Source organism: Cavia porcellus, unplaced genomic scaffold (genome assembly GCF_034190915.1).
Source record: "Cavia porcellus strain 051 isolate PalLab524CR breed Dunkin Hartley unplaced genomic scaffold, mCavPor4.1 scaffold_24, whole genome shotgun sequence".
Taxonomy (NCBI): Eukaryota; Metazoa; Chordata; class Mammalia; order Rodentia; family Caviidae; genus Cavia; species Cavia porcellus.
The window spans coordinates 50,130,008-50,154,929 of NW_026947507.1; the positions used below are offsets into that span (position 1 = coordinate 50,130,008).

Sequence of the window (24,922 nt, forward strand, 5' to 3'; positions counted from 1 at the left end):
GATTTTCTTTTCTTTTTTTTTTTTTTTTTTTTTTTTGTCTTTTTCGTTTTTATAGGTACCAGGGATCGAACTCACGACTGCCTGCTTGCAATGCAGGCACTTATGCCGCTGAGCTAAATCTCCAGCCCCATGAATGGTGATTTTCAATGGTTCAGTTTCTGCAGGGACTTGTTGTAAGCTATAAAAAATAACTTTTATTTGCTATAGCCTAAGCACCGCTTTGACTGTTTTGTAATGTGCCAACTTTGCTAAATCTTGTTGACCTGTAACTGAACCCTTGTGGTTAAAATTTCCCAGGAATGTTTGACAAGAGATAACCTCAAAACTTCCCCCAGAGTTGTAAATAACCTCGAAACTTCCTGAGTTGTAAATAACCTCGAAACATCCCTCCAGAGCTGTTTTTTCCATGTGGTCTCAGCTGTGTAAGTATTACCTGATGTCCCTCAAGATAGATGTAACAAAGCAAATTCCTATAGTTTTAGGCTTTAAATACACCAAACCCCTCCCAGTCAGCGCGCTAGTTGCTAGCTGCTACTGCTAGTCGCTGGCCTGCTAAAATAAACTTGCGGGTTTTTTTTCCTGAAGTTCTCTGGCGTCTTTTTGATTTTTGGATCCAATTTGGATTGATTTTTGCAGGTGGGCTGCCTCAGGACTTCCCCACTGTACTTTGAAGAGTCTACAGAATTGTTTTCAATGAAGACAGACCTTGGCTTATTACTAGGAAAAAGCTCCATTGTGGGTGTCAGGGCTTTGAAATTTAAATCACTGGATTCAGGTATGTGTTAAGGGTCAATATATGCTATATGAATGAAATTGTAATAATGTTTTTCTTTACTTGAAAATTATACCTACCAGCCAGAGCCTTGTTCAATGTTGCAGTGTTCAAGTTCTGTCAAAAGGAAAGATCTAATACTTAAAACACAATAAAATATTTTGTTATAGTCTGCTTTTTGCTATTTTTGTTTCAAAATTTATACAAACTACAGTTAAAGTTGATATTCCTATTTTCATTGATTTATCAGTTTTCTAACATTTGTTTGAATTCAATTGGAAAAACAACCCTACAACATTATGAATTTACCCCATGGACATTTATTCTAGCTCTTAGTTTGATGAAAGTTCCTTTATTAAATATTTCAGCTCTTGGTGATCTGTATAGTGTTCTATCAGTGGTTTCTTGAGGGTTTTAGAATCTCTTTTCTTTGAATAGGAAACTGAATGTTGAATCACTTGACTGTAGACTATCTGCACTACCCTTCAGAATTTTCTGGCAAGTTTGAAACTAACAATATAAAATATTGTGCTGTGTTATTTTCTTTGCTTATTAATTACAATTTGAAAGTTCAAATTTCTTAAAGCTTATCTTTGAGCATTATATTGTACATGCTGTTATGTTGCTTTATGCTCCATCACTTCAGAAAACAAAGTCAGTTCTACATTCTCCAATACCTAATGTTATTCATTCATCCATTTTACTAAGGGAAATTGCCATGGTATTTAATTTCTTTCATTAAAAATGTGTGAAATGCTTTAAAAATACTTCTTTGTGGAAAATTTATAGTTGAAGTTAAATCCCTTTTGCTTAATGTTTGAAATTTTAAGTATTTAAGGTGTGATATTATATATTTCTTTCCTTTTATGTATCTTTTCAAGTCTGTAAAGTTTTTTTAAACATTGTTCCAGTTTTCTCTTATGCATTTTACTCACCCCCTTTGTGTTTTGGGGGGGGGCACTAAGATTGTTTACATTGCAAGCACATACATCTGTCCCTCATGCTTTTATGCATCTGTCTGGTTTTTTCCTTCTAAACTCTTTTTACTCCTCAAACTGTTCAATTTCTGCACAGTTTTTAAAGTATCATTCATTCTTTACTTTTCAGTGAATATCGGCCTTCAATTAACTCCCTTCTACTGGGAATGTAACACCAACTTAACACCACATTAACTTATTGTTATAACTCGTGCCCCGGTATAAAATCCAAGGAAACCAGAGACCGAAAATTTAGGTAGCAAAGGCTTTATTTCCAGGCCTGGTGACAAGTCTCCGGGAGCCAATTTGGAGACTGCCCCCAGAGACTGAAGGGAGGACTTTAAAAAGAGGCTGGAGGAAAAGGGTGGGGGGAGAAACAAAGAAACCTGCAGAGCCATCAATCTTGTTGACCCAAGTCTGGAAACTGTATTGCTGTCCACTTAGCTCTGACAATCTCGGGAGTTCCTGGTGTTTCTCAAATTACTCCCATCCTGCAGACTGACATTATCTCGAAGTGGCACATCTGCAGCAATATTTGGAGAAGAAAGTGGACAGTTAATTATCCCAGGACAGCTCGTTTTTACTAGTGGGTGCGAAGGGGTCAAGAGTTACAAAAAGCTGAAACTTAAGTTTTACAAAGATCTGATATCTAACTCATTTGATGCATACAGAACAAAAGGAAAGCACCAATTGGGATTTGGGCCATAGTATTTCCCCGTAATTTCTTTGAAGCTAAACAGTTCTTAAAATTTGCAGCAGGCTCATTTTATGACAGATCATCACCGGGTCAGGAAGAGGTCCCAAATTCTTTATGGCCTAGATAGATAGGTGAGGGGAGAGGGAGGCAATAAGGCGCCATACAGAACAGAAAATGACGGTTACGTGTCAAGGTCAGGTAAAGGGCTAAACTCATATGCAAATCTCTCTGCACACAAGCAGGTTACTTTAAACAAGTGTAAATTAATAGGCCATTCTAGTTTCCTTTAGCTCTTTAGCGGAGAATAGAGGCACCTAATAGTGATTAACAACCCTTGTTAGCTTGTTTTAGCACAACTTCTGTAGTTTGTAGAGGGCAACAATGGTTAACATATCAATTAGGTGAGATTCTTGCAATTCTTTACAGAGGAGAGTATTGCTCAACATATCAATTAGGTCACTTAACATATCAGTTAGGGAAAAAGGATAAAAAAACACATTTAGTAAGCCACATTTGCAGGTTTGCTATAATACACATATAACGAAGCTATTTTCTTAAGAGTACAACACATGTTTATGAGAGTATATTTTCTCTGAGTTCTTATAGGCAGCTAATCTATCTGTTGCAGAATTATTTCAGTTGACATCAAGTCTCACCTGGTGTCAGTTTCTATATTTCTTCTGGACGTGTTTGCATTGCATAATGTTTATATTTCTCATGTGAATTTGGTACATGTACATAACATATATTAATTCCTTTTTTGCTTCTCTTTTCTCGCCCCTCCAGCCCTCCTACATTTGTCCTTTGAACCCTTTCCCATTTGCAAAAGATCTAGCTCCATATTTCCTATTATCTATCTTTTATTTTGTCCTTTATTTATACTTTGGGCTTTTTATATAAGGGAAACCAGATGATATGTAAGCCTGTGTGTCTGATTTTTTTCACTTACATTTACGGTCTCAAGGGGCATTTATTTTGCTACAAATGACTCATGTTTTTCTTAATTTTTGGCAGAAGAGTACTCCATTGTATGTAAATGTCACATTGTCTTTATCCATTCTCCTGTTGGTGGACTTATAAACCATTTCCAAGGTGTAACAATTATGTATTGTGCTGCTGTCAGCATGGGTATGGACATATCTCTGAGGTTCGATGTCTTTATCTCTTTTTCAAAGATATCTACAAGGGTAATAAGTGGGACAAATGGAATTTCTGTTTTAGATTTGTAAAAATTCTCCATACGGATTTCCATAGTAATAGTAGTCGTTTACATTGCATCCAGTGATGTATACAATATTTATTTTCCCCACAACCTTGTCAGCATTTATTATTTGATTTTTTGATTATGATCATTTTCCCTGGGATAAGATGAAGTCACAGTGTTATTTAATTTGTACTTCTCTAATGGCCAATGATAATGAACATTTTCTCAACTATTCATTGGCCATTTTTAGTTCTTACTCTATGACATGTCTATTTGTTTTACTTGTTTATATTTTGATTGAGTTTTTTATATTGCTGACAGTCTGATTTTTGAGTTTTTAATTTATTCTTGACATTACTTCTCTGTCTAAAGAATGGGTAATATTTGCCCTTTTTTGGTAGGCTTTCCTCTTACTCTGTTAGTTGTCTCTTTTGCTTTGCAAGAGACTTTTAATTTGATGTGAAGCCTTTCTGAACACCCTCATATGCTGGAAGAAGAACAAAGGTTATTTTCTTACATTCTTGGGTAGCAAAATCAGGACTCAGAGGAGTTAGGTAACTTAGGATAAATTACAGAAGAGTAAAGCTATTAATGCTATAAATCACTTTCTTTAGCTGAAAATTAATTGGTTTTATAATTTGGAATAAGACATTAGTATTTAACTAGTCAGAGTGAAATGACTTTCCATTATATAGATGTGTTTTCAAGATGTAAGCTGGAAAATACAGTACTGAAAATTTATAATTTTTACTCCTTATGAATTATTTTTTATCTTATACAATATTGCAAGCAACAAGCTAATAAGCAGGATCATTTTCTTTAATAGGACTGGCAATTTGAACTCTTTAGTATTTTAGTATATTCAGAAAAGTGAAGGTACTAAAATGTAAAATATGAAACTATTTTGATGCTTATATATGAAGTGTTTATATATAATAGATGTTAAATGCATGTTTTAATCATTAAATCAATAAATAAGCATTTTACTATAGTCAAATATGGGGTTATGTTACCTTATCATTCATTTTCAAATTCATTTCATAATAATGAAGGCTGCTTCTGATGATCTGCAAAACTATCACAATAATTACAATTAATCCCTGAATGTTTTGTTTTATTTGTGCTTTAAGAAACATTGGTAGAATTTCTAATTTCTTTCAGGATTTTAAAAATTATGTACTTCCAAACTTTACCTCTCCAAATAAGATGAATTAACCAGTGGGTTTTTAATACTGGTTTATAAATTTTCTGAAATATATTCATAAATTAAATTATAAAATTTACTGTATGGACATGATAATGAAACAGTAAGCTACAGTTACATTAAAATTTAATATTTTCGGTCTTCAGGTAAACTGTGGAAATGACTGTACACGATACCTTATTCTTCTCTGTTTAGTGATGTTATGATGTCTATTTTTCTTTGTCGTTTCATAAATTACAAAAAAATATATTTGTATTGAGAATTTGCAGTGTATTAACTTTTCAAAATAAAAATTTCAACTAATTCAGTCTTGCTTTTTGGTCTAACTCTAAGTAATAAGAAAATAATTTGACTAAAAATAATGGATCATATTGTCTATTCTTTGTTAGTTACTTTTTGTAATCTTTCAATCTTTGATATAATTCTAAAACATCTACTGGTTTTTCAATTTTTCATTAGTATGTGCTTGGAATGTATGCAATTTACAGTAATCTTGGGGATGTACTTATACAACCTGCTCCCTGTTTTAAAATCCCCTAACCCCTCCTCTAATTTACCTTTCCCTATTCTTATTACCATTCATATCGTTAATCTTACCTCATGTTTGTGGCATGCAGTGTTCACATTCATTGAAGTTGTTGAGATCTTGCACATGGCTTAAATTGCTCCACCTATTTCCACCTCCCCTCCCCTCTCCCCCTTCTCCTTTGACCTCTGGGACTCCTTCGTGTTTGCAAGAGATCCATGCTTTTGTCTCCTTCTATCCATCTCTTTGTACTTTGCCTTACTCAAACAACAGATAACATACGATATTTGAGACTATGTCAGTTTATTTTATTTAACATAATATTTTCCAGGTGACTCTATTTTCCTACAGATGTCTCATTTATCCATTATAGCTGAGTAGTAGTCCATTATATATAGCTCCCACCTTGTCTTTATCCAGTTATCTGTTGACGGGTATACAAGCTGCTTCTAGGATTTAGTCATTGTGAATTATACTACTATAAAGATTGATGTGCATGCGTAACATCATTATGCTTGTATTTTTTCTGAAGCTATGAGTGATCACTGAATCATATGGAATTTCTAATATCAGTACTCTGAGAAATCTTCATACTGATTTCCACAATGGTTGTACTAATTTACATTCTCACAATAATATAGGAGTATACATTTTTCCCTGCAGTCTTGTCAGAATTTTCTATTTTTTTTTTTTTATTTCTTGATGATTGTCATTCTTTTGGCATCTTAGAATTGTTTTAATTTGCATTTCCCTGGTGGACAGAAATAAATAGTGTCTCATGTCTTAGCTGACCATTTGAACTTCTTCCTTTGTAAAGTGTCCATTTCACCTGCCTGTTCCTTATATCAGTCTTTAATTTTAGGTGGTCTATGATTTTTGTTCTTTATATATTGTATATATTAATCCTCTGTCTGAGGAACATCTGGAACAAATTACTTTCCCATTCTGGAGTTTGTCTCTTCAGTATACTAGCTCATTCCCCAATTGTACAGAGACTTTTCAACTTGATGTAATCTCATTTGTTGATTCTCACTGCTATTTCTTGGGCCATTGCAGTGCAACTGTTTAGAAAAATCCTTTCCTACAGCCATGCTATTCCTATTTTACCTATTTTATCTTCCCAGAGGCTGTTTCTCTTTTAATAGTGAGATCTTTTATCCATTTTTATTTTAATTCAGTACATGGTGAGAGATATAGTGCAGTTCAATCTTCTGCAAACAGTTACCCAGTTTTGGCAGCACCATTTGTTGAATAGACTGTCTTTCCTCCAAGGTATGCTTTGGCTCCTTTGTCAAAGATCAAAGGAAAAAGACCAAAAAAAAAAAAAAAGATCACATAGCTGAATGTGTCTGGGATGTTTCTGTACCCTCCATTCTATTTTGTTGGCCTGTGTATCTGTTTGTTTGTTGGTTGGTTGTTTTGTTTCATTTCAGTGCTATGCTGTTTATATCACTGTTGCTTTGTAGTGTAGTTTGAAATCAGGCATTGTAATCCCTCTTGCTCTGCTCTTTTAGCCCACAATTTCTTTTCCGACTCTGAGTTTCCTCTGATTACAAATGAATTCTAAGATTTTCCTCTTAAGATCTGTAAATTATTTTGTTACTATTTGGATTGACATTGCTTTAACTTTTATAACAGGGTCTGGGATTATAACTCAGTGGCATAGGTTCCTGCCTGGAAGGTCCTGCATTTAATATCTGGCATCAAAAATAAATAAGTATATGAATAAACAAATCTCTCTACAGGATTGAAAGTATGGACTTTTGATGGTATTGGTCCTGCTTATCCAGGAGTAGGGTAAATCTTTCCTTCCATTTTTACTCCTCAGTCTCCTTTATCAGAGCACTGCAGTATCTTTGTCAAGGTCTTTTACTTCCTTGGTTAGGTTAATTGCTAGGCATTTCATTTCTTTTGAAGCTACTTATCATTTTCATAATTTTCCTTCTCATCAAGTTCATTTTGGTGTAAAAATTACTGAGGATTTTTGTGCATCTATCTTGTATCCTGCTATATTACTAAAGTTAATTATTAATGCTAAGAGCTTTTTGGTGGAGTTCTTTGGATCTTCTATGTAGAATAACCTGCCATTTGCAAATAATTACAATTTGACATTTTACTTTACCATAATATTTCTTTTATTTCTTCCTCTTACCTGATTCCTGTGGCTAATGTTTCAAAAACTGTGTTGAATAAAATTTGTGCTGATTTTAAGGAATTGTTCCTGATTTTAGTTTTTTTTGTGTCTGCTTTTAGTTTTTCCCATGTAATATAGTGTTTACTGATGTTTTGACATAAGTAGCTTCTATCAAATTCAGGAATGGTTCTTCTATACCTGTTTTTTCAGGGAATTTATCATAACAATTAGTGTACTTTGTCAGAAGCTTCTCTTTCATCTGTTGGTATGGTCATATGATTTTTGACTTCACTTTTGTGAATGTGATATATTACATTTATGACTTATACATGATGACCACCCTTGCATATGTGGAATGGAACCTACTTTATCATACTATATGATACTTTTGTTAATGTACTGAATTTTATTCATTAATATCTTAAGAATTTTTGCATCTATGTTCATTAGGGAGATTGGCCTGTAGTTCTCTTTATAATTTGGTCTTTATCCAGTTCTGGGGTCAGGATGATACAGGCTTTCATAAGCAAATTTGGGAACACTCCATTCATTTCATTTTCTTTGAAAAGCATGCGGAGTATTGATGGTATAACATCGTCAGATATTTTATAGAATTCTGCAGTGAATCAGACATGTCCTGGGTTTCTTTATTACTTTATTAATATATTGATTCTATGATTATTGAGTTATTCAGAATATTTAGATCTTCTTCGGTTAGCTTTGGTAATTTGTATAGTCTAGGCAGACATCAATGTCTTCAAAATTTGTCAAATTTTGCAATACATTTTTTCAAAGTAACTATCTTCTGGATTTCAAACAGTGCCTGTTATAATTTTGCTTTTTCCATCTTATTTATTTATTTGTTTATTTATCCTTTTGCTTTTTCATTTCTTATTGCATTGATAATTTTTTTTCTCTTTTTCTCTTGGTAAGTCTGGCTGAAGGCTTAACTATTTTATTTATGGATTCAAAGACTTAAGTTATTTAATTTATTGATTTCTTATATATTGTTTTATCATCATTCCAATGATTTCTGCTCTAATCTTTATATAATTTCCCCCATCATTCCAATGATTTCTGCTCTAATCTTTATATAATTTCCCCCTTAATTTATGTTTGGGTCTGCCTTGTGATTGGTTCTTAAGTATCTTAAGATTTCTCATAAGTTTATTTATTTGAGTTTTCTCTGTTTTCCTAATGTGAGTATTGATTATGTTGAACTATCATGGTGTCCCACATGTTACAGTGATTTCTATTAGGATTCTCATTAACTTCCAGAAATTTTTAAAATGTCCTCATTAATTTCTTTTGTGACCCATTGGTTCTTTAGGAGTGTGTTGTGAATTTTCTAGGTTCTCACAATTTTTTGGTAATTTCTTCTGTCATTGATTTCTACTTTCACTGTGAAAGTAGTACGTATGAGGTAATTTCAATTCTTTTATATTTACCTAAACAGACTTTGTGGACTCGTGTGAATTATCTTGAAAAAATTACCATGTGCTGCAGAAAAGAATCCATATTCTGTTGTAGTGGAAAGGATTACTCTGTAAGATAACAATTAAACTTATATCCTCAAGGGTGTGGCCATTGCTGAAATTTCTTTATTGATTTTTTCTTTGATCAGTCTCTTTGTGAATGTGAGGCGTCAAGACAGCCCACTATGATTGTATTAATATTTGGTCTTTTACATTCACCAGTATTTGTTTCATGAAGATCAAAGCTACAGTAATTGGTGCACATGTATTTATCAATGTAATCTCTTCTTGTTCGATTGCTCCCTTTTGTGGAATGCAGTGATCTATGTGTCTCTTCTAGTCTGTTTTAGCTTGAAGTTTACCTTGTTTGAGGTTAAAATTGCTACCCCTGCTTATCTTTGGGGTCCTGTTGAGTGAAATGCTGGTTTTCATCCCTTCATTTTTAATGTATGAATTTCTTTGTGGATTAGGTGAGTTTCTTCAATACACCAGACTGTTGCATTTTTTTTGATCCAGTCTACCAATCTGTGTCCTTTAATTAAAGAATTGAAGCTACTAATGTTGAGAGATATTACTGAGATGTGCTGATTAGTTACTACCATGGCACTCTTTGTATTGGTGACTCCTTTGTTTTTTTCTTTTTCTGTCAGTTTTTTTTTTCCAGTTACTCTAACTGGTGTTTAATTTCTCCTGGGTGTTTCATTTATTCTAGTTGTATTTGTTTCATTTTCTAGGATATTGGTAGTTATTGCCCAGAGTGCTGTTTTGTAGTAATAAATGTCTTGAGATTGTCTTCCTCACAAAAACATCCTCATTTCACATCGATTGGAAAGAAAGCTTTGCTGCCAAGGTTAGTCTGGTTGGAAGTTATCTGCCCTTAAAGTTTGAAATATCAAGCTTTTGGGGCTGGGGATTTAGCTCAGCAGCATAAGCACCTGCCTTATAAGCAGGCAGTCGTGAGTTCGATCCCCGGTACCGATAGAAAGTTTTAAAAAAAAAGAAAGAAAGAAAGAAAGAAATACCAAGCTTTTCTAGCCTGAAGGGTTTGCGTTGAGAAGTCTGCTGTAATTCTAATTGTTCTAGATTTATATATTTATATTTTTCTACTTTTTTCCTTTGAGTGCTTTTTAGTTTTTTTCTTTTCTTTGATATTTGAGAATTTAATAGACATACATCTTGGCGAGCCTCTTGTTATCAGTGTTGTTTGGTGTCCCTGTATTCTTTGCTCCTTTTTATGTTGAACTCCTTTCTCATATTTTTGCTACAGTTTCTGTGAACATGTTAATAATACCATCTGTGTTATCTTCTAGCTTTTCTCTAACTGCAAGTAACGTTAGTTTGGTCTTAGTGTCATTTAGTAGCTGCTGAATGGCACTTTTTTGCATTTTTAATGACTTCCTTTAATGCCTTTTAAATAGCATTTTTCCTGAATTTCTTACACTCACTCTTCACACTGACCATCTCTGCAATTTATAAATCATGTATAAATTTTCATCTCAGGAATTTCCACCTGACATATTTTCAAGGATTGTATAACCATATTGAATCTCTCACTTATGTTTTGGGCAGCTTTGGTCAGGTTGCCCAATTTTTATTAATTTCTTCTGCATTCACCTGGGGCATATTGAGTGATGATGCCATAAAGTTCTTCTTTATTTCTCTTTGAAATTGTATAGTTTTCACCTCTTCTATACACTTTTCATAGAACTTTGCTCCTGGTATTTGTTTTCCTTTCTATTTGGGCTCCCTGGCTCCATTTTAGGACTCTGCTGCCTTGTTCCCACATGATCCTGTACGTCACTATAAACATCTATTAATGAATAAAATGCCATGAACTCTGGATATGGACACAGAGAGAACACTGGTTGCTATTTACTATTATGTTGTCTTGCCTGTATTTGTAAATGTAGTGACACTGCTAGTGTCGAATGACAACTGGATGTGTCAAACTGTCGATGTCGCTCCCGGCCGGCAGGAAGGACACACGACAAAGTCTGGCAGTGGACAACCTTTTCTTTTATTTTCTCTCCGTACAGCCTGCCCTGGGATCGCTCCCAGCCGAAGCCTCCTCTGGTCCGCTCCCCGCGGCTCCTTCCGTGCTTCGCTCCGAAGCCTCTACCGGTCCGCTCTCCGCGGCTCCTTCCGGGCTTCTACTTCCCCCCAGGGGTGGCACCAGTATATATACGGATACAGTGTCCAATCATATTAAAGTAAGCAAGGCAAGCTGATTGGCTAACATATTATTGAGCGGGTTGTTTACGCGGTAAGCAGGAAACTAACGTGCTCGATGGGAGGGGTAATCTAACTCAGGCTTTACTCTTTACCACAGGCCGCATGATCGCTATATGCGGCGGCTCGGCAATGTGGTGGCTCCCAACATCAAACCATGGGAGCCACTCCTGCACTTTCCTTAGCCTGAACTAAGAAGGTTATGGTTTTGATCAGACAAACTGTATGCTGGCCATAATACTTTAAACTGTGGGACTCTACTGAGTGCAGGTGGCTGTGCCAGTGGTCGAAGACATCACTACACTGCTTATACTGTATAACTTGATGGTTCAGTTTGAATGTGTTGGTGGCTCAAATCCATTTAACTTAAATGATGAGAAGAACCAATCAAAATGGAACCTCACAGGTGTGCTGATGTGTACAATTAGATGCATAATGCAGCTTCTCTCACCAATGGTTTCTTTGATTTCTTATATTTATATTTTGATTGATCTTATCACATGCTAAGAAATAAAATATAAGTTCATGAGATTTAAAATATATGGACAGGCATGTGTATATCCACAAATTGTGTGCTTTTAAACACTTTCAAACATGTTTTTTGATAACTTTTAAGCTTCTCCTATCTCCATTGATTAAAATATTCTTGTCATTAATTATGTTTTATCATATCTATGAATAAGGATGTGAAGATGCTTAAAATTTTTAGGGAAGCATGAGTAGAATTTCAAAATTCATGACAATCAGTAATGGAGTAATTGATGAGTGAAAGACTTTTGTAATACTCTAAGCTCAATACTGCATATCACTATGCAGGCAGGCGTTTGTAAGCATGAAAGATTTTGCTTCCTTTAAAGAAATTAACCTAGAAAGTGATCATCCAAGCTCAGAGTATCGAATATTTCTCACATGTTGTTTAATGGTAATATACTTAATAAATAATGTAATAAATCAAACAGTAATCTAGACAATACACAGAAACATACTTTGTTTATTATAAATATCATTTTGTATGTAATCTAGCTCTTGGACATCTGACAATTGGAGCAAACAAGTATTTTATGGATATTGCAAATGCTGTCCTTATTCTGAAATTTTGAACGCCATCTTGCTCTTTGGCAACATCAATACACACTTGCAGTTTGTGAATTTAGAGATCTCGTGAGTCTTTTGCTGTTAAAGACCTCTATGTAAGATTAGAGGATTCCTGAACTTTCCTACAGTCACTCTAATCAAACCTGCTTAAAATCTCTCCTCAGAATTTTTCCTAGAAAATACAATTATATTTTTATAGTCATCTCTAACTTTATAAACATAAACAAAACTCAGAAAAAAGCTGTATCACCTATGGTTGATCAGCCAGAGGATATGTGAACATATGAAATATTAAGCATACTATTTTCATCATTTATTTTGGAGGTCTAATATTAGCATGCTTTGGCCAAATGACAATATTGCAAACAGGCAAGATTTTTTAAAGAGCAATTTATCAAATTTCAACCTCATAGGTCCATGAAATGTATTTTTATAACAGACTTTTTGGCACATAAAATGTTAATAAATATTAATTTGGGGTTTTTTAACTTGAAATCATTCATGGACGTTATTTTGCTAATTTTTGCTATAAATTTAATTATTTTTAAAATATTTAATCACGCTACCATACACACTTGATTATGGCTCTTATTATCAGAATCATTTTGTTGTATTTTTCTTATCCAATCTCAGTACTTCACTTTTGTATGTTCCCAGGTCTTACACCGCATGTATCACGATGTTTGGTATTTGGAATGAGGAAACAGCATAGAGAGGAGAAAACAGAACTCAGTACACTATATTGTGTAATCAAGTACTAGCTTTACCTGAGCTGTTGCTAAATTGTGATGTAAAATATGAAGGAAGAGATGATAGAGGATTTAGAGATAGTACAGTATGAAAAAGCCATATATTTATTTAAATGAAAACAATACTGATGGTGCATATGAATATGCATGTGTGTGAGAGACAGACAGAGAGAGAAAGAGAGACACAGAAGGTGAGAAGTGCCAGTTCATACTTTTCTGGTGAGGTATGGAAGAGAGATTGGTTACAGAATAACACAGGCACACAGGGAAGAGCCTGAAGGTCATCAAATCAAGTGTATTGTACATCACTAAGCACTTTAGTGATGGATTTTAAAATTACAACAATTCTGAAGATGCAAAAGTAACTTCCAGTATGGCATGTAGTAGCTCACTGTTAAGAGCAGAGGACAGAGATCATAAGACATCTGAATAAATCATTTAGTGTAATAGGGTTCATGCAAAAAACTTCGTAGGGTTAGGGTTAGGGTTAGAGTTGACTCTGGCTGCTCAAAGGGGACAGAGGTGGAAAGGTGAAGCTGTTGGGCTGGAGCGTGGAGGCAGGTTGAGTCTCATGCTGGGGTCCTGGAGGCAGAGAAAGCTCCAGGGTGTGGCACGGGGATCTCTCCCATCGGCGGCCTTTGAAGAACTTCCCAGATGGGATGTCATAAAGCTGGGCTGGGAAACAGGTGTCCCCGGGCTTTTCCGGCACTGGTTACCCCCTGGTCCACCCTGGGAAATGGAGCTCTATGAGGTCGAGTTTGTGGTTTCCTGGTCACTGAGACCCCTCTGCCTGGATGGCCCAGAACCACCTCCACCGGGCTTTCCCCCTGTCAGGAGGAAAGCTGGACCAGACAGGCGACACCCAATCTGCCTGGAAGAAAGCTCGGAGTGGGGGCTGCCCACGTGCCCATAATATCTGCGCAGGCTTTGATTGTTATCCAGCTGGCACTGCGGAGCAGCGAAACGGTACAGTTCCCAAGTTCTCCAGAGGTCCCTGCCTGCTGCTCCCAGGGAGCCCGCGGTCAGTCATTTCAGCACTCAGGAGGCTGAGGCAGGAGGATCACCATGGATCCAAGGCCTACCTGGGCTACGTAGTGAGTTCAAGCTGGCTTCAAGTACATAGTGAGACCCTGTCTCAAAATCCGCCCCCACCCCAGTTTATTTTAGGGAGATCAGTTTAAGTATTGTAAGAAACACGCGGTCAATGGCTGGAAGGCAAAGCTTGGCTAATCTCTCTGGGCTCTGTCAGGAGAATCGCTGGGGATCTTGGTTGTCCAGTGAGTCATAGAAGTCCCAGATTGCTTTAAATGTGCTCAAGGGCTGTTTCCTAACACATCAGGAGGGTGTGCGACCGAGCAGAGCGCACAGACTACCAGAGGCGTCTGCCCTCGGCAGCGCATGCGTGAGTCCTGGGGCCTGGGGAGCAGAGCTGGGACAACGCCTTCCCGGGGCATAAAACGTTGAGGTTTGTGTTTTAGGAAGGGGTTGCTTGTAATTCAGCCTAACATACCCTGTAGCTTCCACAACTATGGGAAACAGGAAAAGGCTTTCTGAAAGCTGTTTTCTGACAATTTTGCATTTTAAAGAAATGCTTGGGCAGATTGATTGCTAAGTGTCTTGGAGTTGGAATTCGATAAATGATAACTAATCAGGACCAGGATCGGAATCTGGGTGAACACGAAAGTAACCGAAGTGTTTTAGGGGCTGTTGTTGTTTTGTGAGACAGGGTCTCACTGTGTATCCCCAGTTGGCCTGGACCTTGTGGTGACCCTCCTGCCTCAGCCTTCCAAGTGCTGGTATGTCAGGTATGCACCACCATGGCTGGCTGTCATTTAATCATTTTAAAATTTGGTCCTGCTCGGGTTGATGAGGACTCTGTTACCTATTGGGAGATACAAACAATGTCCAAGACCAATGTCCAAGGCACCCTGGGTGTTCACTGTCATGGTGACTAATGCCATGGGAGTTCACAGGACAGTGCACCAGCCAGGTGGGCAGTGGCCAGGTCTTGAAGCTCCTAGAGGAACTGAGAATTGAGCCAGTTCTGCAAAGATGGGACAATACTAGGGGTTCCAGGGGGAGAGTGGTGGGGCCAAGTCACTGGAGGGGAAAAAGATGAGCCGGAAGAGAAGGGCAGGAGAGTGACTGGGCGTGGCCACCAGAAGAGACCCATGAGTCAGCCAGGGACTTCAGCTGTGGTGGGGACGGGAAAGGGGAGCCCCCAAGGCTTTCAGCTGGTGACTGCTGTGATGGAAATGTATTAAATGTGTGGTAGTACATGCTGGTAATTCCAGCACTCAGGAGGATTGCTATGAGGCCATTTTGGACTATGTAACAAGACCCTGTTTCAAAAGAACAAACAAAATACTAAATTTGTTAGGAAATAATAATTTATTCTAACTGCCACAGCGGTTTTCTACTTCTCTAAACTGTACAGTCATGGTAATATAGCAATAAAATATTGCACATTCTGTAAGTTATTCTGGAAAATATACCAACCCGTAAAAATTTTGTTTTAAGGGGTGGGGGTATAGCTCAGTTGCATAGCACCTGCCTGGCGAGCACGAGGTCCTGATTCCCGGTACCAAAGAAATTTTTTTTTGTTTTAATGGGAACCCATATTTCAGTTTTCAAATAACCAGATATATGCAAGTTTAGGGAGCATATAATTACCGATATTATGATTTCAACTTTCCAGACCACACACATGTGTCCTTAAAGCCAGAGGCTGCATAGAAACACAGGAAAGAAAAAGTGTTCATGCTCAGAGCAGGAGATGTGTTCTCCTTAGAAATGTTATTAGATTCGATTTATGTGATTAAAACACGGTGAGGCCTAGGGTCATAACCCAGTGGTAGAGTGATTACGTAGTCTGTGTGCAACCCAGGGTTAATCCCTGCCCAGCCAGGAAGAAAGACAGGGAGAAAGAAAAAGAGATCAAGAGAGGAAAAAAGGTAAAAGTTTAGTAGGAGACAAATGCAAAATTAAACTGTCATCTCTTTAAAGGTGACTCTTCCCCATGCCTGTGCACAATAGCCTCCTCTGTGTCCTCACAGAATCTCATTTGCAAATGGTTGTCATTGTTCTTGTTTGTGAGAGGGGGTCTCACTGTGTAGTTCACACAGGCCTTGAACTCGTTACTCATGGTGATCTTCCTGCCCTAGCCTCCTGAAGCTCCACCGTACCGCACCTAGCTGCACATTTTTATATGAAGGTCATGGGGACAAAATGTAGTCGGACTCAGGAGAATTCCTCACTAGACCCCCTGCATCCTTGGGCCTCCTCACCAGGCCCCCCAGCACCAAGGAGTGGCAAAGGTTTCTCCTCCAATGGGGCTGCAGACGGGGGGGGGGTCTAGCTCAGTGGAGGCCGAGCACAAGGGAGGCCCTGGGCACAGTGCCAGCCCTGAAGGAGAGAGACATAGCTGGCAGAGGGGGGACGAGCACGCAGAGCTCCTGACTCCCAGCAGAGCACAGGCACCGGCTCAGCCTCAGACGTGCATGTCGGCAGCAGGAGGGACATGGTCACAGGAGAGGAGGTGAGAAGGGCGCCCCGGAGTCACACGGAAGTCCTAGCTGCCCACCTCGGGAGGTCTCCTTTTACTCCCCACAACACAGCAGTTTCCCCACTGATCAGATGGGCAGAAGCCAGAAGCAAAGGGTACGCCTATAATCCCAGCAATCAGGAGGCTGAGGGAGGAGGATTGCCATGAGTTCAAGGCCAGCCTAAACTACCACATAGTGAGATTCTGTCTCAAAAATCAAATCAATCAGTCAGTCAGTCAAAGAAGTTCTGAAGTGGAGGGGCTACCACAGTCTTGTCCTGTTCCCAAAAAGATGGAAAGAGAACAGCGTCTGGGGGCAGGTCCTGAGAAACCCCACATCTCAGTGTCATCCACGTGTAATGGTGCAACTCTAGGTCTCACTGATTTTCAGAAATCCCAGCGTCTGTCACCCTAACTGGCATCAAGTTGACGCTAAAAAGTCTGGACTCTGAGATAGTGGGAAGAATGTGTGATTGTGTGGTAACGGCAGCCCGTGTGACTCCTAACACACAGACAAGATATCGTAGTAGCTCATTCACTGGCCCTCGGAGACCCTTATTCTTCTACTCAGCTTTGGGAACCACCTGTGTAGGTATATGATGCCATTATGCCTATTTAGCTAGTTAGTTAGTTATTGAGACAGGGTCCTACAGTGTAGCCCAGGCTGGCCTGCAAGTTGCAATCTTCCTGCCTCAGCCTTCCAGAGTGCTGGGGTGCCAGGTGTGTACCATCACACCTAACTAACTATGCCCATTTCAAGATGGGAAAGCTGAGGCTTTGGAAGGATGTTTGGAAGCACTGTGGAGCATGGAGTTGAGTGATGAAAAGGAGAGGATGGGACCCAGCAGGGCTGCCTGGTGTGCACTAGGGGAGCACTGTCCTGTGGGTCGGCAGGCTGGATGAATGAATCCATCCCTGTAGGCTCACATTGCTGAGGTGACTTTGGGCCGGGTCACTGTACAGCACCTGATGAAGAGGAGTCTCGTGTTTGGGTGGGGATGGCTCTGGGCCATGGCCAGGCTCTGCTGCCGCCCTCTGCGGACCGGCTTGGCTTGGCCGATCTGACTGCATTCAGGACAGGACAGGCAGGCACTGTGCTGAGTGCCAGGCTGGCAGAGAGCTTGCCTACACAAAGGGGACTCAGAAAAGCACCTCTCCTGTCACCAGAGTGCTCAGTACTCCATGAGCACAGCTGGGTGCTCAGGGCGAGGAGGCTATGTGCAGAACCCAGTACAGGGTTGGAAACAGCTGGTGACAGGGAGACTGCTGAGCCATGAAGAAGCTGACAGCGTATCTGATTATCACTGGGGAGGGGACACTGAAACAGGTCTCCTTGTGTAGTTCAGGCTGGCCTTGAATCCTCGAGATCCTCCCGCCTCAGCTTCCTGCTGGCTGGGATGACAGGCATGTACCAACCCATTTTAGTTACCTGGGGAAAGCCAGGACGTGATGTCACATCCATCCAGCACTTACAGACTTTGCCTTTGTTCTGTCAGCACAGCTCGTGAGAGCTGAGCTGTGTTTAGTTCTGGGGTGTGAATGTTCCCAACAGACAGCAGATAGGACAGGAGATGTTCAAACCCTCATCCCTGCGGGAGCAGGTAAAAGCGAAGCTGTGCTTGGCCTTTGTCAGGAGGAGCCCACACCTAAGCCTGCAGGAGACACTAGAAGGTGTCAGGATTTGGTATAGGCACCGAAACTTTTTCTTACTCTGTCTCTCTATGTGTGTCTGTCTTTGTCTCTGTCTCTGTGCTGGGGATGGAACCCAAGCCTTCAAGCATCCCCTCTGCAGTGGAACTTTTAAAAGCTCCTCTGATGCGGGTGAGGATTGGTGGTGCATATCTGTCATTCCAGCACTCAGGAGGCTGACGCAGGAGAATCACTAAGAGTTCAAGGCCTGTCTAGGCTACCTAGTGAGTTCAAATTCAGACTCATACTATTTAGTGGTACAGTGACTCAAAAAACAAATAAACAGCTTGTGGTGATGGTTACACACGGTGGAGATGCGCACTGTTTGGAAAGCCATATCTGGGAGAGGAGGAGAGGCTCCTTGGAGGAGGACTTTGGCACCTTCCCAGGCTGTAAGGGAGGCAGAGCACACTGCCTGCGGAACTTGGCTTCCTAGCATCCATGCACGCAGGGACCAGGGGGAGCAGTGCGGCTCCGCATCCCAGCCCTGCCCCACTGCCCTCCTTCTCTTTTTGTTCTATTGAATTTTCCCATAAGATTTCCCTTTAAAAAAGAGACCTGCTTAGGAAAAAGTTTGGAAACCACTTCCCCCACAGACTTTTAGGCTGGTACTAACTCTGAAATTCCACCACAGTCAGTCTTCTTCGATGGTTTCTAAGAAATCAGGCTACTGACAGAGCTGTCTTTCCAGAGTTGAGCCAGGCATGGTGGTGCATGCCTGTCATCTTAGCACAGGGGAGGCTGAGGCAGGAGGATTGCCTCGAGTTCCAGGCCAACATAGTGAGACCCTGACACAAACAAGCAGCAAAAACAGAATGTGAGGGGAAAGGCAACAGGGGCTGAAGCAGGGCAGCATGACTGGAGGCCTTCTCTATGCTGAGGGCAGGGCAGAGGACCCTGTCCAGCCTCTCCCGGCACCATTCACCTGTCTTTTGGCTGAGCCAGGTGCAGGCCTTTACCACTGCAGTGCTGGGGCACAGGTTGGACAGGTGAACAGGTAACCCTGAGGCTGGGTGGAACCGATAACCACATGTGTGACTCAGCCCAGGTTCGTCCGAGTCAGAGAAGAAAGACTTGTTGGGCTGCCACCTGCAGGACCCACCCGGTGCCAGTATTACATTTGTGGTTTTGGTTTTTTGAGACAGGGTCTCACTATGCAGTTCGGGTTGACCTTGAACTCACTGTGTAGCCTGGTCTGGCCTCCACCTCGAAATGATCTTCCTGCCTCAGCCTCCCAAGTGCTGGGATGACAGGGGTGTGCTCCATAATGGCCACACTCCTGGAACGGCTGCTTTGACTGAAGGGAGTCACTTCTGGTAGGCCAAAGGGTGGCCGCAGGAGCCTCGCTGCGGTGTGACCGCAGCTATGGGCAGCTTCCCCTACCCACTAACCTGGGCTGCTCACGAGGAAAACACCAGATCAACCCTGTACAAAGGACATCACGCCACATACCTGACTGGTTATTTTGTTTGTTTATTGTTTGAAGCAGAGTCTCACCGTTTCCCAGTTTGGACTCCAACCCGGATCTTCCTGCCTCGGCCTCCAAGTGCTGCGGGTCCAGGTGTGGCAGCCATACCTAGGCCTGACTGATGATTTTCAAAACGTTCGAGTTCATCAAATCTCAGGGAAATGTTGCTGTCAGGAGGAGCCCAGGGGACGGGACTGCTCGGTGAGAGACTGGAACAGAAAAGGGACATTAGGGGGAAGAAGAGGCTGAGAGGCCTTGCTCCCGGTTGGTGGCTTCTGACAAATGCTCCAAAGTAGTGAGGTTTGTGACAACGCGACCCAGGCACAGGCACTGCCCTGAGACAGACATTGCTTCAGACACGCTTTCCGGATGCTGAGACCACAGCTCCCGAGAGCAGTGAGTGGACAGTGGTCTTTCAGCATCAAAGAAGAAATCAAGGAATCATATTTTTAGTTCGAACACAGCCTTATCGGGATACAGAAACATCAGTTATTTATATATGTATATATATATATATATATATATATATATATATATATATTGTGTGTGTGTGTGTGTGTGTGTGTGTGTGTGTGTGTGTGTTTGGTACTGGGGACCCAATCCAAGGTTGTGCTACCAATGAGGTACATCCTGATATTTCTTTCAAGGCAGAGTCTGACTGCCAGGCATGGTGGTTCAGCCTGTAATCCCAGCATTCAGGAGGCTGGGGCAGAAGCATCACTGTGAGTTTGAGACCAGGCTATAGCAAGACCCTGTCATAACACAACACAACACAGCAAGACTGAGTGTTGCTCAGGTTGGTCTTGAACTGGAGATCCTCCTGCCTCAGCATCTCAAGTTACCTGCATGGAGGTTATGTGCACCGCGCCTAGATTTTTTTTTTTTTTTTGTATGTTTGTTCAACTGTCTTGAGACAGCTTCAGTAAGTTCTCCAAGCTCCCCTGGAGCTCTTAGCTCTTACCTCTTAGTCGGCCTGTGTCAGGGCACCGCCTTCTGCGGTTGTCGTTGGGGATCCCCTCCTGGGCAGCAGACTCTGCTCTCTGCCGCGTCTCTCCAGTCTCCCCATCCACTCCAGGTTCAAACAGCTGTTGCCAGATTGCCCAGGTGTTGTGCTGACGCTTGGCCTGCTCGGGCTCGGGAACTCCCTCTTCCTCCTGTACTGGATTCACGTCATCTGGTCAACAATGGCTTTGTTGCCATGGAGACCGGACTGGCCGCAAGACAGTCACGGTCCGCACAGGTGTGACCGGGAAGGTCTCCACCTCACCTGCGGCCTCCGGCTGTGCGGCAGCTGCAGACAGCGGCAGAGACCCCGCGTGCCGGTCCCCAGCTGCGCTGTCCCGCCGCGGTGGCCCCGGCGCTGCAGGCCGGGGAGGCCGGGACGCTGCGTCCTGTCCGAGGGACCGTGTCCCGCAGACCCGCCAGCAGCGCGGTGGGTGAGCGGCTTCCTGTCCCTCCAGTGTCGCCAGGTGACGCCTCCGGGCTCTTGTGTATTTTTAGCTGGGGCAGAGAAGAACCTGGAGCCCAAGCTGCTCATCTCTGATGGAGGCGTCTTCCTGAATCCGCCTGCGGCTCCTCCTCTCTCGGTGTGAAAAATAAAAGCCGTGGCGTTGGACGCCCCCTCCCCGAGGCCTGAATAAGTGTGAATACTGCAGCTGAGAATCACCGGGGCTGGCACACGTGGTGGGTTAACCTCCCCCCACTTCCCTCCCTCCCTCATTCCGCCCCTTCACGGGGTCTTATTTGTAGTTCCAAACTGGCCGTGAACTTGTGATTCTCCTGCCTCAGCCTTCCAAGTGCACGGATTTCAGGCTCACAGACATTTTAATAGTACTAACCACATGCGTGCATGCTGGCAGTGGAGCTGGTCGCTTCACTCGCTGATTTTGTGACATTTCTGTGATGTATCACATGCTGGGTACTGAAATAAGGGTATTGAGATCTTAACATTCTAAGACTAGGGATGCGTGTAATAAGCATGTATAAAAGTAAAAAGTGTTAGCCTTTCCATTTGGAGACTTAAAGTGTGAAAGAACGGGGAATCTGTTACTTTACAGAGATCTCATTGTGAGCAGTGCAGAGTATATTTTTGTTTTTGTTTTGTGGTACTAGGGATTGAACCCACGGCCTTTGTTCTAAGTTACATGTTCACTTTATTAATTTTCTTTTAAATTTTGAAGCAGGGTCTTGTTGCTAAGTTGCTAAATTCCCTGGGAAGTTGCCATCTTCCTGTCTTAGCTTCCTAGAATGCTAGCATGACAGCTTGTGTGTCTTGTTTCTTTGACAGTATACATTTAGGCAAAACTAAACATACACCATCTAAATAATTTGGCACTTTCTTTTCTTCTTTGACTTGATTTTATGTCATAAGCACTTTCCCCTGTCATTATGAACTCTTCCTAAATAATCTTATTGATGATCATTTCATGCTTATATTATGTACAAAATGTCATCATTTTTCCATGTACTATGACATGGATCAAAGAGTTTATTTTTTAAGTCATACATCTGTGTCATAACCCATAAATATGTACAATTATTAGTATGTGTCAAGAAAATATAAAACAAAATTGCAATTAAAAGTAATAATGATAAGCCAGGCATGGTGGTGCACTCCTGAGACTCCAGCACTCAGGAGGCTGAAGGAGGACAATCATTGGCAAATTTGAGACCAGCCTGGGCTATAAAGTAAGCCCAAGGTCAGCCTGAACTTCACAGTGAGACCCTGTCTCAAAAAGACAAATAAAATAAAAAGTAATCATGATAATAAATCTGTCTTGGCCACACTATAACCAAAGTTCTTTGGAAAAGCCAACCTCATGTGTGTTTTGCGCTATCTTTGCTGTTTTCTTCAAGACACACGTGTGCATATGCGCTAACACATGCACATATGTGTACACACACTCACATATGCGTACACATACTCTGGAGCCCAATGGACCACAGTTGCGGATGTAACTCCTGGCTTTCTGTCCAGCAGGACAGTCATTGTCCCTGCTCCTGGCCATGGCCTTGTGATGGACCCTGTCCTCTCCATGGGCCAGGCCTGCTTTGTCTACATGGCATCCAGCCAGGAGCAGCCCATTCCCACCCCCAGGAATCCCAGCACTCCCGGAGGCTGAGGCAGGAGGATTATAACTTCCAGTCTAACCCGGGCAACTTAATGAGACCCTGTCTCATAATTTAAAATATAGGCTGAGGCTGTATCTCAGTTGGAGGATCTTGGGCTCAATTTCCAGCACTTCCAAACAAAACAAAAACAAAGAACTACCCATGGGAACTAACTAGATGGCACCTGTCCCAGGAGCATCTTCCACTTTGGCCCCGTGTGGGCCACGCAGTAGGTGCTCAGAATGTTGAAAAGGGTAGGGGACCACAGCACACTCCCTTTTATTTTTAGTAAGCAATACTGCTAGGTGTGATGGCGCAGGCCAGTACTCACAGCACACAGGAGCCAGGGCAGGAGAACCATGAATTTGAAGCCAGTCTGGCTACACAGAGTCCAAGACCAGTGTAGATTACACAGTGAGACCTTGGAGGTGTGACAGCAGACAGGGTGGGGTGAACCAGGCTGTGGAACCAGCGGGGCCTGTGAGTCACAAGATCCCAGGCAACCAGGGCACCACAGAGAGCTTCCATGAGCGCCTGTGAGAAGTGGATGGCAAAAACGGCCCGGCTGGGGGAACCCACGTCCTGGTCTGCATGCCGTCTCTGCTAGAGAGCTGTGTGCTTTCATTTTTGCTTTTGCCTTTGTCTTTTTTCTTTGTTTGGCCCAAATTCGCTCTGCAGAGCTGGTTTCTTCCATATCCATTAACCCCGCACTTTTCAAATAAACATTGGAAACCGTTTTGGACTTGTCTCACCCAGTTCTTTGTTCAATGCAAGAAAGATCTGGAATACTTTGAATTGGCAGAGTTGCTTCTAAAGAAATCAGCCTGAAACACAAAGAGGGAAGGGAGGGAGGGAGGGAGGAAGGAGGGAAGGAAGAGGGAGGAAGAGAAAAGAAGGGAAGAAAGAAAGAGAAAAGAAAGAACCAGAAAGATCTTCAAAGTTGGCGTGGGCATCTTAGACCCTTTCTCAAAACAAAACACCAGGAGCCCTCAGAGCCCACTCGGGCAAAGAGGCCCTGGCCGGGTGACAGGCGGGACTGCAGACAGCAGTGCTGAAAGGTGCATCAGGAGCCCATGAATTCTGAGCTCCTTGCTGATGATAGATTCCTGGAAGCAGAGAGCGCAGGCCAGAGCACATAAACACTTCACAGTGCTGGCAAGGATGGCTGCTTCCCAGAAAGGTTCTCAGGGCTGCTGCCGCGCGCGGCGAGGCGATGGTCCTCCTGCTCCTTGTCTGTTGCCAGCTCAGGAAAAGCAAGCGCTCTGGCTAACTCACTGAAGGAAGGCACGCTGCAGATGCTCCTGCACCGGAGTCATGGAGTGAGAGGAATGTGTTCATAGCGCGCACGCATGCCTCTGTGTGTGTGTGTGTGTGTGTGTGTGTGTGTGTGTGTGTTTGGACACTGAACCCAGCAGCACCACTCAATATCTGCATTGCCCTGACATCTCTTTTTATTTTCTGTTTTGGGTCAGGGTGTCTTGTTTGTTTGTTTGGAGAAAGGGCCTAACTACATAGCCCAGGCTGGCCTTGAGCTCTCATGATCCTCCTGCCTCAGCCTCCCCCAGTGCTGGGATTATAGGCCTGCACCACTATGCCTCGTGGAGAATTTTATGTTTTGGTATCGGTTTTCGAACTCAACCTCGAGCTTGCCAGGCAGGTGCTTACGCTGCAGAGCTAAAATGTTCACGGAGCATTTTAAAAGGTATTGACTTATCTGTTATATATCACCCTGATAGACATTTGAATCTCTCCTTAGGGTTTTCTTAATTTTCCACTAACACTGGTACAGGCCAGCCGGACGGCATAATCATGTCCCTTGGGATTTCTTACAGTGCTCTTAAACTTACAATGTTGTGCACCATCAGCAGTGAAAGAAATATTCAGTGATTTTCTGTCGGTGTCAATATAGTTTGCCCTCCCTTCCTCTCTCTGTCCCTTTCTTCCTTTTCCTTCATGTCTTTTTTTTTTTTTTTTTTTTTTTTTTTTTTTTTGACAGTCTCATGATGTTATTTGGGTTAGCTGGTTTGAAATCTTGATCCTCCTGCCTC

At 41.6% G+C, this 24,922-nt stretch overlaps 1 protein-coding gene and 1 long non-coding RNA gene across 4 annotated transcripts; one reads left to right on the forward strand and one right to left on the reverse strand.

Annotated features, from left to right (window-relative positions):
- Positions 1–467: 467 nt before the first annotated feature.
- Positions 468–23,611, forward strand: LOC134472762 (uncharacterized). The gene is made up of 3 exons (XR_010042726.1): positions 468–775; positions 11,026–11,199; positions 19,785–23,611. It is a non-coding gene; the product is annotated as an uncharacterized LOC134472762 (long non-coding RNA).
- LOC106025653 (uncharacterized) lies at positions 13,145–21,663 on the reverse strand. 3 transcript variants are annotated; one of them, XR_010042725.1, is made up of 4 exons: positions 21,031–21,499; positions 20,725–20,917; positions 19,793–19,972; positions 13,145–13,791 (listed from the first exon to the last, which is right to left on the reverse strand). XR_010042725.1 is itself a non-coding variant. In XM_063235039.1 (4 exons), exons 1-4 carry the CDS (start codon positions 21,612–21,614, stop codon positions 19,917–19,919), a joined length of 627 nt encoding a protein of 208 aa, XP_063091109.1. In that variant the 5' UTR covers positions 21,615–21,663; the 3' UTR covers positions 19,753–19,916. The 3 variants fall into 3 exon arrangements, 2 of the variants coding, with proteins under 2 accessions (XP_063091109.1, XP_012998789.1); XM_063235039.1 differs by lacking the exon at positions 13,145–13,791 and adding an exon at positions 21,602–21,663 and having other exon boundaries at positions 19,753–19,972; positions 21,031–21,395; XM_013143335.2 differs by lacking the exon at positions 13,145–13,791 and having other exon boundaries at positions 19,753–19,972.
- Positions 23,612–24,922: the final 1,311 nt, after the last annotated feature.